The sequence below is a fragment of the Vulpes vulpes genome, chromosome 10, assembly GCF_048418805.1.
Source record: "Vulpes vulpes isolate BD-2025 chromosome 10, VulVul3, whole genome shotgun sequence".
NCBI classification, from domain to species: Eukaryota; Metazoa; Chordata; class Mammalia; order Carnivora; family Canidae; genus Vulpes; species Vulpes vulpes.
This window is the reverse complement of record NC_132789.1, coordinates 99303511-99323294: the sequence shown is the minus strand read 5'-3', so window position 1 is coordinate 99323294 and position 19784 is coordinate 99303511. Positions and strand designations below refer to the sequence as shown.

Here is a 19784-nt window from a genome sequence, read left to right as displayed (position 1 = left end):
GGAACTCACTTTTTCCCCTTTATTATATACCATGAATGTCTCTAGGTCAAGAGATACATGCTTAACTAATTCTTTCAACATCTTCATTTTATTCTCTACCGACCACATTAACATATTTTAATCAGCCATTTCCTTAACAATAGACATTCTCATTGTTTCCAATGTTTTCTCTTTGTGTTCACAGGGGTGCTTTTTTGTTTTTGTTTTTGTTTTGCCTCTTAAAGCAATGCTGCGATATCGATTGCATGCCAGATGCAATTGCCGGATATTTTTATATTTCTATAAATATTCTTGAGTTTTGTTCTGGAAAACTGTCCAGTAACTTGGATCCTTTCTGGTCTTTTTTTCAAGTTTTGTTAGAAAGGCCCAGAGCAGTGTTGGGTCTAGAGCTAAGTTTTTGCCAATACTTTGTAAAAATGCTTCTCAGATTTTACCCGATATTTAGTGAATTATGGAGTTTTTCCATTCTGCTAGGTGAGAACAGGACACTGTTACCAGCTCTGTGTGAGCTCCAAGGATTTTTCGACCTTATCTTTTTAGGGTAGTTATTTCCTGAGCCTTGGATGGACTTCTTACAAGCATAGACCAGTCAGTAGTCAGCTAACTCTTCAGGATGGACAATCTGCTGAATAACAGAAGACAAAATTTTCTGCAGATTTCAAGAGCTTTTTCTCTGTGCATCAATCACCTCTCTGGTATTTTGCCCTGCAAATTCTAGCTGCCTTGAATTCTGGACTCCCAGCTCCAAATCCTCAACATAAGGAGACTTCTGGTCTCTGCCTGGATTCCCCAACCCTGTTCTATGCCTCTTTTATTTCCTGTCTCCCAAAGACCACTGTCCTTTGTTGCTTGATGCTCAATGTCTTAGAACTATTGTTCCTTATACTTTGTCCACTTTTTCACTTGCTTCAGGCATAGTGATAATCTGGCCCCTTTTACCCCACTCTGGTCAGAAGTAGAAGTTCACATAGTTTGAATTTATTAAGATTTTATTCAGCCCCATTTTAAGAAATATAGTCATTTGATTTTGATCAAATTTTCTTTAGGTAGTGAACACCTATGTAGAAAATCTTACTAAAAAAAAAGCAGTTTAAAAATTATTATCATTCAATGGAAGTTGATAAGATTATCAGTGATACTCTCACTCAAAAGCTCAGTGCAAGCTTACATGCTCACTAATGACTCAAAATGACAAGCACAATTTGAAGCTGTGATAAGGAATGAGGTTGACAGAAATGGTTACCATCTTGAAGATGAACTCCTCTAAAGTAAGGTCAGGAGAATTTCTTTGAAGAAGAAGAATGTCTATAAGCACAACCCAGATCAAGGCTAAGTAAGAAAAACTGAGCATGATGCAGAGGCACCAATAAAAAAGAATGCACAAGTTTAAGGGCAAGAGAGTCACTGAGGTACCCAGACCAGAAGCTGCCCAAAAGCAAAGTGAAGTAAGATAGGATTATCCTCAGAGTTTCATTCTGACCTTCTTATTTTCTGTTCCTACTACATTTATAAAACGGACCTAATCTTCCATGTTAATGACTTAATACTTATCCAGAAAAGAGTAGTACTGTGTTTTAAAGGAAGTATAGAGGGCAGCCTGGGTGGCTCAGCAGTATAGCGCCCGCCTTCGGCCCAGGGCGTGATCCTGGAGACCTGGGATCGAGTCCCACATCGGGCTCCCTGCATGGAGCCTGCTTCTCCCTTTGCCTGTGTCTCTGCCTCTCTCTTTCTCTGTGTCTCTCATGAATAAATAAATACAATCTTAAAAAAAATAAAAAAAGAAAAGAAAAGAAAAGAAAAGAAAAAAAAGAAAAGAAAAGAAAAGAAAAGAAAAGAAAAGAAAAGAAGAAAAGAAAAAAGTATAGAGAAAGCAATGCTTATTTGAAAGAAAACAATAGCATTATTTTCAGGAAACTACTGAATCAGTGATGACACATTCACTAACTCACCTCCATTCATACATACAAATCACCATCTCCAGCTCAACCTATCTGCATAGTCTGTTTCAATGTAGGTTAAGCATGGTAACTGGGGTTGGTTAGGACTTCAAAACAGTGCTGTAATGCCTCTAAAATGAGGAGTTTTAGGTTATAATCCCTAAGAGTACTTTCAGAGCTATATTTCTACAATGTAGAGAATAATATTTACTTTGAGGACTTACAACTCAAAAGTAATACAGGAAATTTTGAATGAGTTAATTGTTAATTGAGGTTAAAGTCATATTAGTCAGAGTTTTAATAAACATGAGAGGAGACTAACAAAATTCTGCTTATTTTAAATTTAAAAAAATCTTATTAATTTAAAAAAATTAAAGAGATTAAATAATGGTGGGTTGCTTCTCTATGTTTTCAAAATCAATAAAACAAATTGCATTAGATATCACAATATGCTAAAACACATTCCTGATCTACATCACAGTAAATTAACGAAAATCCTAATCCTAGCTTTTTCTAACAAGGTAAAGAGACAGCAAGTCAGTGCAGGTAACCTGTGTATACTGCTTCATTCAAGCAGGTCTTTCCCTTGCAAATCACAATGGCTAGTTTGTGTTACATATAGGTTTTCTTTTCCCATGAAATTTGAATTGAATTCTTTCAAGTGAAGGGCGTGAAAATCTTTACATTTACATTGATATCTTCACATAAAACTCATGAAACTACTGGACCTCTGGTGCATACCTAGGACTGAATGAATGTCTTGAAAAGTCAGCTCAAGCAAATGGTGGCTTGGTCATTATGAACCAAATTAGACATATGGTATATTCTCATAGAAGATCTTATGATTATATTTAATATAAAATGATAAATTTCTTTTGAATAAAGCCATTTAGTCATAATTTGTAAATTCTAAAAAGAAATTCCTTGATGATGCTTAACATTATAAAGTACTTTTTTTTTATTTTTTTTTTATTTTTTTTTTTTTATTTATGATAGTCACAGAGAGATAGAGAGAGAGGCAGAGACACAGGCAGAGGGAGAAGCAGGCTCCATGCACCGGGAGCCCGACGTGGGATTCGATCCCGGGTCTCCAGGATCGCGCCCTGGGCCAAAGGCAGGCGCCAAACCGCTGCGCCACCCAGGGATCCCTATAAAGTACTTTTCAACACTCAAAATCCTTTATAAAGACTGCAGTTTCTACCAACATGGCAGACCGTGTACTGGAGCTTCCTGCATAACTAAAACTGGTAGATAAAATAGTTTTAAAAATCCCCCCGGATGTATGACAGGATGAGTAAACATTTTCATGCCTGAGTGAAGGCGGGAACCAAAAAAAATAGTCAGAAGACTAAAGCCAGCTCTCCAGTGAGGGCATTTGCCAAGCTCGGTTGACCTGATGATTAAAATCTCTTGTCAACCAGGACTCAGAAGAAAGAAGACACAGCACAAGGCCCACAAAGCTGGAAAGTATAACAGATAACTCCCCCCAGAATAACTAAGACTCCCAAATCTGGGCTGCCTGACTATAAGGAAGAATGAATATTAAACTCGTATCACCTAAGGTAACTGCACAGAATCTGATTATCTAGAAGCTTAAAACTAAATAGAAGAGAAAAAAGCAAATATCCTCTCAAATGTCATAGGCAAAAATCATTCCCAAAGCAGGTCTGAATTCTAAATTAATACTACCATGGTAGCCCAATAAACTCAAGCAGATAACTTAGTTTAAATTTACACTGGACAGAAACAAAGAATAATCACTTCAATTCAGTAAAGGAACAAACAACTCCAGTCTTCCACAAAATATTCCAGAGTATTTATGAGGCTAACACAACCTTGACACCAAAGCCCAATAAGAACAGTAAAAAAAGAAGTCAGGCCAATTTAACTAATGAACACAGAAACAAAAGTTCTAAAGTATGTATCAATAAACAGAATACAAGGATTTAAAAAGAATAATGGATTATGTTCAAATTGGTTTCACCCCAGAAATGCAAAGAGGGTTAATATTAGTACATCAATTACTCTAATACACCACACTAACTGGTAGGATAAAGATAATCCTATCATCTCAGTAAAAGCAGAATTCCTTAATCTGATAAAAGGTATCTTTTTTTTTTAAGACACCAAATAGCATAATTAATAAATAAAGCATTCTACTTGAAACTGAGAACAGAGTAATCTAGCCCTCAATCGTCATTTCAAATAACACGGGAAGACTACCAGCACGTAAGGGAAGAAACTCAAAGTAAATTAAGAGCATAGGAATTGTAAAGGAAGAGACAAAGCTACATGTTTACTGCAGATGATTTGATTGCCTGCGTGAAGAATATAGAGATAAATTATTAATATTAATGAAAATTTGGCAAAGATTTGGGGTAAAAAGCAAACATAACAGAAGTCAAATACATTTCACAACAGCAGCAAATGGCTTAAAAGTACCATTTATAAAGTGGTATAGTTATGTCATCAAGAAATAGAAAATACCTATGAATAAATTTGTCAAAACATGCAGAAAGAAAAAAACCTTCATAGTTAAAAATACTAAAAATGTGTTAAATAGTATTAAAGAAAACCTAAACAAATGCAGATATATACCATGTTCATGGATCAGAAGACTCGATAGCATAAAAAATAATTCTCTCTAAATTAATCCCTAGAGTCAAAGCAATTCCAATTTAAACAGTGAGACACGACAATTGATTTCAAAGTTAATAAAGAATACACAAGTCTGAATATAATCAATACATCCTTGAAGAATAACAACATGAGGGGATCTACGATAACAAACATCAGGTCAGTGTGACTCAAAGGGATCATAAAACCAAATTTATATTTCTCTACAAAAGACAAACTGTGTTTTTTTTAGTCTGTGTTTCTTACGTTGCTCTTTTGTATCCCTGCTTCTCCAGTGACTCAAGCGTACAGCCCTGGAGACATCATCTTTGAGTCTTCCTTTTCTTCTACCCTCTGACCCTTACTCCAGTGCTATCCAGTTGGTCTCTGAAAGCCAACCCCTCTTTTCCCTAACTACTGCCACGGTACAAATGCAAGCACTTATCAACACTTGCCGTCATTTCTAGGGTAGCTCTTACAAGTCTCCTGCTCCTACCTGCGCCTTACTTCCTCCTGCTACCATATCAAACCATTCTTTACATCCTCACCAATCTTTAAAAAATAAGGTTGTTTCAAGCCAGTAACCTGACCTAAATATTCAGTAAATCACCTTCCTGCTGCAAAGGGGGATCCAGACCACAACCCCCCTGGGCCTTACAAATCCTTTACATTGCACCTTCCCAAATCATTTCTTGCCAAAGCATAAACCCTTACATACCCCCTGCACTACCCACATTGGACTATTTACCACCTCCTCTTTCATAAAATTCTGTGAATCTTTACAACTTCAGTTTTTATCTTATTTATTGGACTCTGTAAAGTTTTACACCACCTTTTTTCCAGGAAGAAACTTATAAGACCAAGATCCAACTCAAATGTCACCTTCCTTGAAAAGCCTTCCCAAACTCAAATGCAATTAATGCATTCCTTCCTCCGTGTTACCATGATATTTTGTTTACTGCACTTTCACATTGATAATTGAAATATTTGCTGCTTTTTTTTTCTGGTAGATTTTGAAATCATTACTGGAGGGGACACATCTTATTAGTATTCCCCAATCTTCCTGAAACATATCAGGTGCAAAATATCGGTGTATTAATTTGCACTTGTACAGTGCATCACACTTATGCATTTAATCCTTACTTGTTTCATAGATGGGGTAACCCCACCCCCATATTAGAAATAAGAGAATTTAAGTCCAGCAGCTGTAAGTAGACCAAAATAATAGAATTAAACACAGAAGACCCTAGACTTGCACCTAAGTCTTCTGACATGATACCCAGTGCTCTTTAAGGAAAACCATACTACCTACATCTATGCTATTAATGTCTACTGGTGTTCATTCTTTACTATTATAAAAGCTCAAGAATGGAGACTTCCTTTGGCAATGATTTGTTTGAGAATTTGAGATTCTTCATTAAAAAACTCTTCATACATAAAATATTAACTTATGGTGAAAAAAGTAGTTCTTTACCAGACAATTTAAATAAATTGAAGGTTTTTGAAACTGAATTTTATAGAGATAATTAACAATATACACTTATGCCAAGTGGAAGAATGTTTCCAAGCACAGATATGTGATTATTTGATATAAGAAGGTATCTTTAAATATACTGTACATTTCATGTTTTAAGCCAGAAAAACTTTCCCACAGATTCTCCATTTTATAGATCAGAACTTTCCCACAGAAACTTGCCTATAGGACTCGTTCTCTCCATTATGAATATCGACCTCAAAGTTGAAAGAACTGAATTTTCCCCATCCACTGGCCATTTTCTGCTCATCCAACAAGCAATCGTCTCTCCCTTGAAACATATCAAGCGACACTGACTCTAATGGCATGTGAGCCCAACAAGTTCTGAAAAGCACATAGGTGATGCCTGAATACCTGGTCACTGCGTTGGCAAATTTTTTTCCTGATGGACTGAAGCTGGAGAAGAGGGATGGAATATTATGCATAAATGCTTTCAACAATGATTTTGGCAAAGTCAAGTCAAGGAGCTCCACGGTGACTGCGGCTGCATCCGCTGGCTGCCATGATTGGGCTGGAGCCACGAGAAACCTGAGGCCTTAACAAGAGTGCCCACTGGGGAGGTAGAAGCATCTTCCCTTCCCTCTTAATGAACACTACGGGCCACTGGCCCTGCAACTTCCTGGTACCACTTCAGACGAGCTCTTGCTTCTGTTGTCAGGGACGCGAGGGTTCAAAAGGCTTGGTAGCTTGGACAGCCTTGAGGTTTCTAAACCTCAGAGACTGCAGTCCCAGAAAATCAAGGGATATCCTAAGGTTGCACACAAGTACAACAGCACAGCCAGCAGTGGAAATTACATTGCTTACTACCGATAGATTGTTTTTCAATTGCCATACCACCTAGCCACACAGAATTATTTAAAGAAAGCAAAACTTATATTTGCTTTTCAAAACCACAGTAGAATATTGCAAGTGAAAAAAGACTAGACACTTTGTTTTGTTTTTTTTTTCAATTTACCATTTGTTTTTGCTTCTCCTGGACCTGCAACCAAAGAAAAAGTCACCCATGTATATTTAAATATATGTAAGGATAAGGATATTGTGTGAAGGGCCGAAATGTGCTCTAATAGATGATGTGGGAAAATATGACAAAGAATAAGTTGAAATTTCTAAATCGATCTGAGAAAAATAATTGAAAAATCATATTACCAATACAGACCTCTTCCAAATAATTGCGTAATTATCAGTCACATCCCCTCCCAATCCCCTGCCAAATAACAAAGTCTGCAAAGTACTTTCTTAAAAGTGTTTATGCCCTCCACAAAGGCTTCCTCTTCATATATCATGAGTAAAGAAAATTGCAGGAAAAACTTAGAAGAATATACATCTTGAGTGTCACGACTTATAATAGTACCATTTTCAAATGCAAAAATTGAAATAACTTCAGCATTCAGTTCAGTGATTAGTATACAATTATTTATACATAAAATATTGTCTATCTAAAAATGATAAAGTTAAGACTTTACACCGAAAAAAAAAAAAAAAGAAAAAAAAGAAAAAAAGAAAAATAAAAAAAGACTTTACACCGGGTCAGGCATTGTATCATATTTCACATTTCTAGAACTCCAAGGATAAATCCACGTTTCATCAACAGCAAGTGTCCGATTAAGGTTTGATGAACTTCTGAATATTTGTAGCTTAGAGCCATGTGCTTAATCTTAGCTCTGTGTAAACATAGGATTGTGAGTATGTAAGCTCTTCAAATTAATCCAGATGGCAAAATCTGTACCAGAAATTACTGAAAGACTACGTAGCCAAGATTCCAGTCACACATTAGTCAATGTGAATTGAAAATCGTCAATATATTTTAGATCTACTAAGTATTTGAGCAAATAGTCAAGAGAACAACACACTGAAATGTGTATGTTGGTTGTCCCCGTTACCTCTCCAAACCTCCCCTACCTTTCCACTTAGGGACTTAACCTCTCAAATGCAAGGTTTGGAGGACTTGAGACATGAAAATATTTTTATATATGACAAGAAAAAAGAACTCTATCTACAAAGTGTTTTGATAAAGATCATCTTCCCACAAATAAGTAGCTGCAATTAAAAAAGAAATCCTCCACCTCCTCTATATTTTTGGCACGATGAGTAAAAATTATACAGTGTTTACTATGTTCCAGACAGAGTGGTCTTTACCTAACATTTATTTAGGTCTTGTAATAACACCATGAGGATCATAACAGCATCTCCATTTTATGGATCAGAAAACCGAAGTATTGTGGAGGTCGCAAAAAGCCACGACTACCATAGGGTGGGTCTCATATTAGAAGCCACACCCATCTTCGCTCTAGATGCCAAGTTTTTAACAGATGCACTATTATGTTTCCCTGAAATATTAAAAAATAATCTTTGAAACCAACCCCAAGTTTCAAAAATATCCCCATCCAAAAGAGCAAGGGAGGGAGAGAGGGAGGGAGGGAGAGAGAGAGAAGCAGCAGCATGGCAACACATGGAATCCAGAGTTCTGGATTCAAATTCTGTTTGTATCACTGGGTGACCTAGGGTAAGTTATCCTAAAACACGAAGCCACAACTACCATTCAATATAGGAATAAGATACTTGGGGATCCCTGGGTGGCACAGCGGTTTGGCGCCTGCCTTTGGCCCAGGGCGCGATCCTGGAGACCCGGGATCGAATCCCACATCGGGCTCCCAGTGCATGGAGCCTGCTTCTCCCTCTGCCTGTGTCTCTGCCTCTCTCTCTCTCTCTCTCTCTCTCTCTCTGTGACTATCATAAATAAATTAATTAATTTAAAAAAATTTTTTTAAAAAGAGATAAGATACTTTACAGAGCACTTTTTAATGATACACACAGTGTTGTGTATGAAGCCCCTCCCACCATTACATACACTAGAAATCTACCCTTATTGTAATTTTTTTTTAATCCTGGACACACTGGAGACGTATCTTATCATCAATATCGTTTTTTCTGTGTTTGACTCTTGGTCATTAGTTGACCCAACAAATCTCACAAATCTCTTTCCTCCCAGAAACATGAGTCCACACCAACTCCTGGTTTAGGTCACGACGTCCATTACCCATTCCAAATGGCAAATCCTAATTATTCCTCCCCTGGTCACTGCCTGTAGGCCGAAGTCTACCCAGGTCCAGAGAGATGCCATTTCTTCCCCTGGGACTAAAATGTGTATCTAAAAGGAAAAAAAAAAAAAAACATCCCCTCGGTTCTTAGGTTTAGAAAAGAAGAGAACAGGAAAGGAAGCCTGTTTTACCAGATTCTGTTCTTACGCATTTGTTTGAGAAAAAATACAAGAAGGAACTCTTCCTCCTAGAACACATGATAATTTGCTCAAAGTAGCAGGCTTTCTTCAAAGAAATTGTAATTTAGTAAATATCACATAAAGTATATATTTTGAACATGCCAGACTTCCTAGTCTTAGGAAACCACAGGGCAGTTCCGAGGAGTCTAGTTTCCCCTATGATCCCCGCGAAGCTTTCAAGCTTTTGACCTTCGGGCTTTCAGGCAAGTTAGGATTGAGAAGATGAAGTTCTTTAAGAGCCTTGTCTCAAAAAAAAGTAAAAATAAAAAATAAAAATAAAAAAATTTAAAAAATTTAAAGAAGAGCCTTGTCTCGGCATAGTTGTTTTCTCGAAGGCATTCACACATCATCCCCGCACATAACGCACACAGCAAAGCACTTTCCTGAATGGCCTGCATTTGCCAGGACGCGCTTCTCACTCTCGGGGCCCGAGTCACGCACTGAATGACACTCACACAGCAAGTCTCCAGTGTGACACAGTTTAACACCTGCCACACAACACGTCAGCGCCTGTGCCAAGAACGGGGCAGTAATGACGGGCCCTGCTCAGACCCAGCGCAGCAGCCTCCAGGCCCGCCCGCCGCCCTGCGGCGCCCGCGGCTCTGACTCTGCTCAGGTGGATCCTGCGCCTCCTTGCGGGGCCCTACGCCGCGGGCATCAGGTCTGCAACCGGCCCCGCTTGGAGAACACTCGGGACAGGGACCAGGCCCCGCCCGAGGTGCCCGGGCTTCCTCCGACCGTGCAGTGGGCAGGTGACACAGCGCAAGACGTCGAGGGCAACACGCTTCCCACTACAGAGAGCACCTGCGCGACAGCTGGACGCCCGTGCCACAGGCACCACCACCTCAACTGCAGGTCATTTTTTTTTATTATTCATGAGAGACCCAGAGATAGAAGCAGGGATGCAGGCAGGGAGAGAAGCAGGCTCCCCGGGGGAAGCCTGCTGCAGGACTCGATCCCGGGACCCGGGGTCAGGCCCTGGGCGGGGGGCAGCTGCCCCACCCCAAGCACCGAGCCCCCCGGGCGCCCCCGGTATCCCAGCCCTAATACACCGGTGCTGGCCGGGGAGCCCGTGGAGAGGGGCCAAGAGCCAGCACCTGACATACAGCCCCTGGGTTCAAGTTCTGATCACTCGGCGACTGTCACCACAGCCTGTGGCTGAGCCGTCCCGCCCCGCGTCCCCGTGTGCCCCATAAGGGGAACTGTCACATTCGCTCACGGACACAGGGCCAAGGCAGGCGACCGCTGAAGAGGCTTAACGTGAGACTGTGAACTACGCTACTGTGACAGGAGTCACAGAGGCCATTCCTGGATCTACGAGGTATATGGGCTCATTCTCTAGAAAGTTCTCCACGTGGCTGTTTTCTAGTGCAGCAGGATGTTCTTCCTCGGGGCATTTCAAAAGTCTAACGTCCAACGTGAGGGATAGCACAGAACATCACAAAGCCCCATCTGCTAGGTGCTTGGGGTCAGAAACGGGAGCCCCGAGGAACAGAGCCCCGTCCCTCCCATGGGCTGCTCCTGGAACCGAGGCCACGGGGCTTCCCAACGCTGCTCAACAACAGACACCATCCCGGGAGCACCTCAAGTCCACTCATGGCCAAAGGAGACGGCCCACCAGGCCAGGGGCACCCGGGGGCCCCGGCGGTCCCACCCGAGTAACACAGATGGGAAACGTAAGGAAAGAAGAAGCTGGCCGACCCCCTACACCTCCACCCCCACCCCCGCCTCCCCCGACACACGAGCTAAACGTCGCCCACTGGAAGTTCACAACCCGGGGAAGGCAGCAAATGCCCACAATACGTGCAGGCTTTGTGACTCCGTGCCCGTGCAACTCTGCGACTTGTAGAACGGTGCAGTGCGCTAAAAACGCACCCCAAAACGTTGGGGTGTCTTTTTTTAAGCATTTAGGTAAATGCTTTGAGTAGCTCACTAATACACAACGTTAGATTTTGTTTGGGGCAAATAATACATGTGCAAACACTTCAGGCCTCCTTCAAGCACGGTTTCAACTTTTTAAAGAACTCTTATCATTAAGAAAGTTGTGCTTTTTGTTGTTGGTGGTGGTGGTGTTTAAGTATGGTCCACAGCAAATAGTTTAGCTCAAACTATAAATATAAGTTGCAAGAGAAGAGCTGAGTAAGACCAGCGAACGCCTCCTTGGTTCGCTTTCTGGATTTCAATTAACACCTAATGTACAATACTTCTCAAATACAAGTATATAGTCAGCTCTTTCAAACGGCTTGACGGGATTAGCACACGTTTTGCAAAGAGCTGACAGCACAAGGATTCCATCAGCCAACCCACAAAGTCTCAGAATCCAATCGTCAATATCCCATTTTCAGGGCTGACAATGGCAAGAACCAAATAAATAAGCAAGGGACTCCCTCCCTCCTGCTTTCTGGGAAAGAACACATTCTGTGCAATTCATTCCGTAACTTTAAGGCTTTAATTTTTTTAATGTTCCTCCCCAAGCATCATTATTCACTAGATAACTAAAGGAAATAAACCACTAAAGCCATATTGCTAAATCATTCTACTGGATCCAGGGTTGGGGGGAGGACTCTTCACTCCATCATTTAGGGAGGATCAGTCCAGGATTAAGTCCAGATCTTGGACTAGGAAAGAACCGTAAGAGGCCTCAAAATTCCCCCAGTAGAGGATGCTCTACATCCCCAGAAACTTTGCCGGGCACCTGAGCCTCGGCCTGGCCCAGGCCTAGCTACGGGCTCGAGATGCTGCTGCAGGGGGCTTTCCTCCAGTTCAGGGGAGCAGCATGGTCCCCTTCCCCCACCTCCCCAGACACCAGATGGTCCCAGCAGGATGTGTAAGGCCTCATTTTAAATGGATTATTGGCCTCTATCTTTTCCAAGCATTCTTAGAAAAGCTTAGGGAGGTCCTAGTTTTAAATATTCTAAGCAGATGGGTCTAAGGTACTAATAAGAACTAATAGATAATACTCTAAAAAGAAAAGGAATAATGCTGGTCAATCCCTAGCACTTGATACCATCCATCTGAGTTCTAGAAACATTTAAGGGCTAACCTCTGTCCAATACACCCGCTGGTGAAGAGGCCTAAGGGATCATAATGTGACTAATATTCTTAAGGTTTACAAAGAACGGGATGGTAACTACAGGCAAGTGAGATTAAATTTTAAATCAGGGGAAGCTGCTAAGACGTACAAAAATAGGGTCCTTGCATATATCACAGGGGAAGACAATATGGTTTTTGCAGAAGAGACCACACACGGCACACATTAGGCTTTCGTAAAAAAGTGAGCCATCGTGACGGCAAGAGGAAACGTGTGCAAGTACACGCTAAGTTCCTCAAAAAGCCTTTGCAAGGCTCCCACCCCCTTTTAACTGTTCCACCATAGACTAAGGAGGCCTAAACAGAGAAGGGGGGGACTCCAATTCAGTAGGTCTGAATCAGAAATCATAAAGATTCCATTAACGATTACCCGAGCTGCCTCCGAGGAGGGATTCCAACGACACGTTGAACTTGCAAGTGACATGGGAAGATCTCAGGAGACAAGATGTAAAGAAACAAACAAAAAGGAGCTTCAAAAACAGTTTACTCTGTGGGAATATATTTAAGAGAAAAAAAAAAGTCTATCTAATCCATACCTAGTGACAGGAATGGCCATTTGTGGGCCAAAATTGGACGGGGACCCTCACGACGAGGGCTACAGAATCACTATTGGCAAAGATGAAGAGAGAATCCAAGTACATAGAATACAATGTCTGTCCATTCCTTTTGCAAAGACCATATTTTGGCCACTTCTGAATTGGCATCAGAAACAGGAGGGATGGAAAAAAAAAAAAAAAGGAAAAAGAAAAAAACAAGATCTGAGGCCTGAAAACTAAAAGAAGAGGCTGGTAAAGAGAAGCCGCTCCATGAAATGCATTTTTTAACATGAGGGTTTGGCAACTGACGGAGGTGCTGACCAAGAAATACATGCTTCAATATTTAATACTATGAAAGAATAAAGTCGACACAGGGTTGGACATCAAATTCTGAAATGTCATACTTAGGAGGCTGACCGCGGAGCTGGGGAGCCCGGCACCGAGGACTGAAAGAAGGGGCGATCTTACCAGAGCCTATAAACTTAGGAAGATCACCCCAAGAATTCATGTACGAGGGCCCCGGGAGGCTGATCATAAAGAACAGCAGCAAGAAGACGCCTTGAGGACGCCCAAACCCCGTTTCTAGGTAAACAGCCTTGCGTACGCCACTCTAAAGGCTAATTTAACCTTGCAAGTCACTGACCTTTAATCATGTTTGGATTTTTTCCAAGGAAAGGAGTCATTTACTCAGAAGATTCAAGATAGAAAGCCTTTTTTTTTTTCCTTCTTCTTCTTTCAGGGTGTTCGCGCTTATCCAAAGAGGATAAGGACAAGCTTCTGAACAGTTTACGTTTACCCGTCATTCAAACTACCAAATTCTTTCACCCCTTTTACTGCATGTTATATTTTCAACTGCCCTGAGCTTTCCTGATACAGTCGGTTTCTCGGGTCTCTGTCTGTCCAGGTAGTTTCTAGACAAACCTGAGAGATTAAGCTGCACACCGAATCTGCCCAGGCTCTTCACAGCTATTAATACTCTGATTAACACCTACTGGAACAGTACAACACTGAAACAGGATACCTCTGCCTCTCTCTGTTCTGGAATGGCCTCCTGCAGCATCAGCTCCCCCGTGTCCCTCGGGAACCTTCTGAACTAGACAGTAAGACTGCAAACTCACATGACTATGTACTGTGCTGAAGAAAGACAATCAGAGATCCCTCTGAATTAGCTGCATCTTTGTGTTTATCTATATATATATAGAGAGAGAGATTAATTACCTCTAATCCGTCCCAATGGACTTGGCTATCAAAATAGACCTGAAGCTGCACGGCACTAACTTACCTACTTTCACTTACACCAAAATGTCTTTCTAAGTGAATGTTCAGTGCACACAAGGCTTCCTCTTTGTCCAGTGGTTTCACGAACCTGAAATCATCGGAGGTCTCGTGGGCATGAAAACCACACCGTTTCACAAATACATTAAGAAGGGCACAATTTTTTTTAATTTTTTTTTAATTTATTTATGATAGTCACAGAGAGAGATAGAGAGGCAGAGATACAGGCAGAGGGAGAAGCAGGCTCCATGCACCGGGAGCCTGACGTGGGATTCGATCCCAGGTCTCCAGGATCGTGCCCTGGGCCAAAGGCAGGCGCCAAACCGCTGCGCCACCCAGGGATCCCAGAAGGGCACAATTTTTAACGAACGATATGAAGACTGTTTCTCCTCGGGTAACGTTACTGGTTAGGACAGAAATCTGTAGCTAAGGGATAAAGATCAATATGTATAGTCTATAGATATCGAAAAGGAACTGAGAACTTACTAGATGTCAGCAGTGGTAATCTATCCCTGTGATAAACATTAAAAAATCGGGTATGACCTCTACCCTCAAAGACTTTATACTGTAACTGGGTTTGGAAAAGATGAAACCATATTCTTAGTCATTTCACGCTTATCAGATGTGAAAGTAACTGCACTTCTTTTAGTCTAGACTCTAGGTAAACCAGATCAAATTTCTATTGTTTGTATTTCAAGGAAGGCCTCCAACAGGCTGGCTGAGAATGCAGTGTAATTATTTGTCTGTCTGTCTATCTACGTGCCAGGTTTTACAGCCAGAAGACATCACATCAAGCTCTGGATAATCTTAACAACCATTTGAGCTCACGGAGCATCTGCTTTCCTACCTGCGTAATGGGAAGATTAACAAATTGTTGAGCTGAATAACGTACTTCCAAGCGCTTTTGAAACTGTAAAGCGATGCCAGTCGTTATGACATCAAGCCACTGCATAGCTTGAGAAAAGGCAGGATCTCGTTGGAGAAGTTCAGAAAGGACACTTTATTTTATGGCCCTCGCCCTCCACTCTAGCTCTTGCGAAAGGGCAGATCAAAGGTGCCCCAGAATCTGGAGAGCACCCTCTCTTGCTTTTCTGTGGCCTTCTTTCACATATCTATCCTCAACTTTCTTATTTTAGTGACCTTTTGTGGACTCTTATCTGGGATTTCAATGTGCTACTTAGTTTTTTTTTCCTGTTATTACAACTTTTACTCGTCTTATACAGTGCCAAAAGGAAAAAAAAGAAAAAAAGAAAAAAAGAAAAAGATTTTGCCACTCTTTAACCAAGATGGGAAATTAAAACCTTTCATGTCACTTAATTTAAAAAGCAGGGTTGGTCATTTAAAAAGTGATCTCAGATTTTGGATATACTTCTCAGCCTTCCACTTGGGCCATTCTTATTTCTCTTTCATTACACATATGAATAGACACACATACACAGGTGGGTTTACTCTAGTACTCAACGATAGGGAAGAAATTGGTTTTGAGTAATAATACACTTTTAAAGTTGTTTTTGTTGTTTTGTCTTCAACAGTTATCCTCTAAAATAAGCCAGTATTAAAGGAAAAACAAAAGCAAATGCTCCTGAAGGTCTTTTTCTTGCCCTAGATGTTTATTTGCTGAGGATAATAAACATTTATGCTTGAGGCCAAGTTCAATACACATGGTGCAACCACTTAAATCTTAAAATCGAAAACACTCTTAAACAGAAAAAAGAAAAGAAAACAATTATGTCTACGACCTTACCCTAGACAACTTCTAACACGAGGTAAACCTAAACAACATCATTTCTGAAAATAGTACTAATTTTGGAGACTTCTTATATCCATATTTGAAATGGATGATTTTTAAAAGGCATGAACTTCTGTTGAATCTGTATAGAAAACTATATTATATTCCTGCCATCAGGCCGATGGATACATATGCGTTGGAGTTTTGGGGTTTTTTTCCCTTTTTAATACGCATAGCCAGTTGAATGTCCCACGACAGAGCATCAGAATAGACGTTTTCCTAGACGATCTTTAGAAATAACACTTCATCCCCCTTCAGCTAGAACAGGAACGTCCAAAAAAATAAATAAATAAAAAATAAATAAATAAAACAGGAACGTCCAGAATCTTCACCCAGTCGCAAACACGATTCAAAAGTCCTTTTTCAAAGAAAAAAAAAGTATGTTCGGGAGTGACGGTGGTCCCCCATCCCAGCAGGGCGGTCCTGCCGCGACCACCGGGAAGGCCCGACAGACCTGCCGGGACAGACCGAGGGCCGAAGGCGACGGGCACTGGCGACAGGAGAGCGGAGCGGGGGCTCCCGAGCTGCGCCCCGCGGTGCACCAGGTCACCCCGCGGCCAGGGCCCCCCGCGCCCCCCCCGCGCCCCCCGCCCGCACAGCCTCCGCCCTCCACCCAGAGCGGCCCACCTGCGGGCGGAAGGACGGACGGACGGACGGACCGGCAGCTCCCGCCAGGCCCGCCTCGCCAGGCAGGGGCACCTGGGCCCGCCCCCGCCCCCGCCCCCGCCCCCGCCCCCCGCGGGACCGGCCGCGCCTTCCCTCCCAGGCCCGCGCTGAGACCCCGCACTCGGGCCCCGGGACACCCCCCACCCGGAGACCCGCCCTCGGACCCGGGACCCCCATCCTCGACCCCGGGACCCCCGCCCCGGACCCCGGGACCTCCGCCCTTGGACCCGGAGCCCCCGCCCTTGGACCCAGGACCCCGCCCCCGGACCCGGAACCTCGGACCCGGGACCCCCATCCTCGACCCCCGGAGCCCCCGCTCTCGAACCCCGGGACCCCCGCCCTCTGACACGGGACCCCGCCCTCGGACCCGGGACCCCGCCCTCGGACCCGGGACCCCGCCCTAGGACCCCGGAGCCCCCGCCCTCGGACCCTGGAGTCCCCGCCCTCGGACCCTGGAGTCCCCGCCCTCGGACCCCCGGGACCCCCGCCCTCGGACTCGGGACCCCCCCTCGGACCCGGGACCCCCATCCTCGGACCCCGGGACCCCCATCCTCGGACCCCCGGAACCCCCTCCCTCGGACCCCGGAGTCCCCGCCCTCGGACCCCCGGGACCCCCGCCCTCGGACCCTGGAGTCCCCGCCCTCGGACCCCCGGGACCCCCGCCCTCGGACTCGGGACCCCCCCTCGGACCCGGGACCCCCATCCTCGGACCCCGGGACCCCCATCCTCGGACCCCCGGAACCCCCTCCCTCGGACCCCGGAGTCCCCTCCCTCGGACCCCCGGGACCCCCGCCCTCGGACCCTGGAGTCCCCGCCCTCGGACCCCCGGGACCCCCGCCCTCGGACTCGGGACCCCCCCTCGGACCCGGGACCCCCATCCTCGGACCCCGGGACCCCCATCCTCGGACCCCCGGGACCCCGCTCTCGGACCCCGGAGTCCCCGCCCTCGGACCCCCGGGACCCCCGCCCTCGGACTCGGGACCTCGCCCTCGGACCCGGGACCCCCATCCTCGGACCCCGGGACCCCCATCCTCGGACCCCCGGAACCCCCTCCCTCGGACCCCGGAGTCCCCGCCCTCGGACCCCCGGAGCCCCCGCCCTCGGACCCGGAGCCCCCTCCCTCGGACCCCGGGACCCCCATTCTCGGACCCCCGGAGCCCCCGTCCTCGGACTCGGGACCCCGCCTTGGGACCCCGGGACCCCCATCCTCGACCCCGGGACCCCCGCCCCGGACCCCGCCCTCGGACCCCGAGACCCCCGCCTTGGGACCCCGGGACTCCCATCCTCGACTCCGGGACCCCCGCTCCCCGGACCCCCGGAGCCCCCGCCCTCAGACCCGGAGCCCCCGCCCTCGGACCCGGGACCCGCGCGGCTCCGACCTGGGGGGACTGCGGGGGCGCCCCCGAGCGGGACGGAGACGGTCCGGGGCGCCCGGCTGGGCTCGGGCTCGGCCGCAGCGCATCCCGGGGCGTGCGCCGGGGCGAGGGCACGAGTTTGCACGGGGCGAGCAGTCGCACGCTGCGGGCTTCGGGGTTTCTGCATTTCGGGGGGTCGCTGCGATGCGCCGACGCACGGGGCCCGCCCCCGCCGTGGGAGCTCCCGGGGCGGTCCCGGGCCCCCTCCGCCTGGACCCCGCGCGGGCCCGAGGGCTCCATCCCGCCCGCCTCGGGGGGCGCCGGCAGCGGGGGCAGCGGGGGCAGCGGGGCAGCCGGGGCAGCCGGGGCAGCGGGACGGGGCGAGGAGGGGCCCCGCAGACGCGCGCAGCCCGGCCCGGAGCGGGGGCGGACCCGAGCGCCTCCGGACGTGCAGCCCGAGTGGGGCCGCGGGCGCCCGCGCTGGGCCGGGGAGGGGCGGGGCGGGGCGGGGGCGCAGGTGAGGCCGCGGCGCGGCGCGGGGGCACTCACCGGCCTTGCAGGGGTCCCGGTAGTCGATGGCGTCCGCTCCGTCGCCCTCGTTCCCGTCCGAAGCGTCCTCGGAGGCGAGGCCGGCGCGCGCCCGCGGCTCCCCGGGGAGCAGCATCCCCGAGGCGAGCAGCCACACGAGCATCCCCGGGGCGAGCGCCGCCAGCCCCATGCTGCTCCCGCCGCGGCAGGTGGGCCCGGGGCTGCGCCTCCCGGCGGCCTGGGCGACCGCGCGGCTCAGGTGTCCCGGCACATGCGGGCGCCGCCGGCCGGCGGGAGGCCCGGGGGGGGGGGGGCAGGTGCGGCGGGAGGGGCGGGGGCTCCGGGGAGCGGGCGCCCCCGCCGCAGCTCGCCCCGCCGGCGGCCGAAGTCCCCGCGGCTCAGCGGCCCCCGAAGGCCGGGCTCCCGCGCCCCCCGCGCCCGCCGCCGCCGCCGCCGCCCGGGGAGGGCGAGTCCGCTCCGCACATCAGCGCCCGCCTCGCCGGGGGGGGGGGGGGGGGGTCCCCGCCGCGGGACTCGGGAGCCTGCGGCCGCCGGACAGCGACTGGCGGGCGGCGGCGAAGTGCGAGGCTCTGGGGATGCGCCCCCCCCCCGGCTCTTCACCCTCTTCCTAACTTGAAAAAAAAAAAAGCCTCGCAGCATCCAGCCCAATCACTCGCATCCTGCTTACTTATTCACACAATCAGGGTCAGGATCCGGCCGCAGCTCCGCCGCCTCCCGCGCCTGCCACACGCGCGCCGGCGCCCCCGGCTGCGACCCGCGGACACGAGCACACGAGCGGCGGTGCAGGGGTGCGGGGGTGCGGGGTGCGGGGGTGCGGGGTGCGGGGGTGCGGGGGGCGGGGGGCGGGGGGCGGGGGTGCGGGGTGCGGGGGGCGGGGGTGCGGGGGGCGGGGGGCGGGGGGGGGCCGGGCCGGGGCGACCGCCGCCTCCCCTCCCCCACCCGTGCAGCCCGGGCCGACCTGGGGGGTCAGCGCGGCCGGACCAACCGGGGGCGGGGGAGGGGGGGGCAGGGAGGGCAGAGCCGCGGGGCCGACCTGGGGCGGGGGAGGGCGAGGGGGTGCAGCGCGGCGGGGCCGACCTGGGGGGCAGGGGGGGCGGGGTGGGGGTGCAGCGCGGCGGGGCCGACCTGGGGCAGGGAGGGGAGAGGGGAGCAGAGCGGCC

At 47.5% G+C, this 19784-nt stretch overlaps 1 protein-coding gene across 2 annotated transcripts in view; it reads right to left on the bottom strand.

Annotated features, from left to right (window-relative positions):
- Positions 1–19394, bottom strand: part of TLL1 (tolloid like 1) — a 195915-nt gene extending 176521 nt beyond the window's left edge. Inside the window, exon 1 of one of the 2 annotated variants that reach the window (XM_072725000.1) lies at positions 19292–19394. Coding sequence is in view for 1 of the 2 variants with exons in the window: in XM_072724999.1 (XP_072581100.1) it covers positions 18625–18793 (169 nt within the window). In the remaining variant the exon portion in view is untranslated. Of the gene's footprint in view, positions 1–18624; positions 18854–19291 lie in introns of those variants that run through there. The other variant, XM_072724999.1, reaches the window with a different exon arrangement.
- Between the last annotated feature and the right edge of the window lie 390 nt (positions 19395–19784).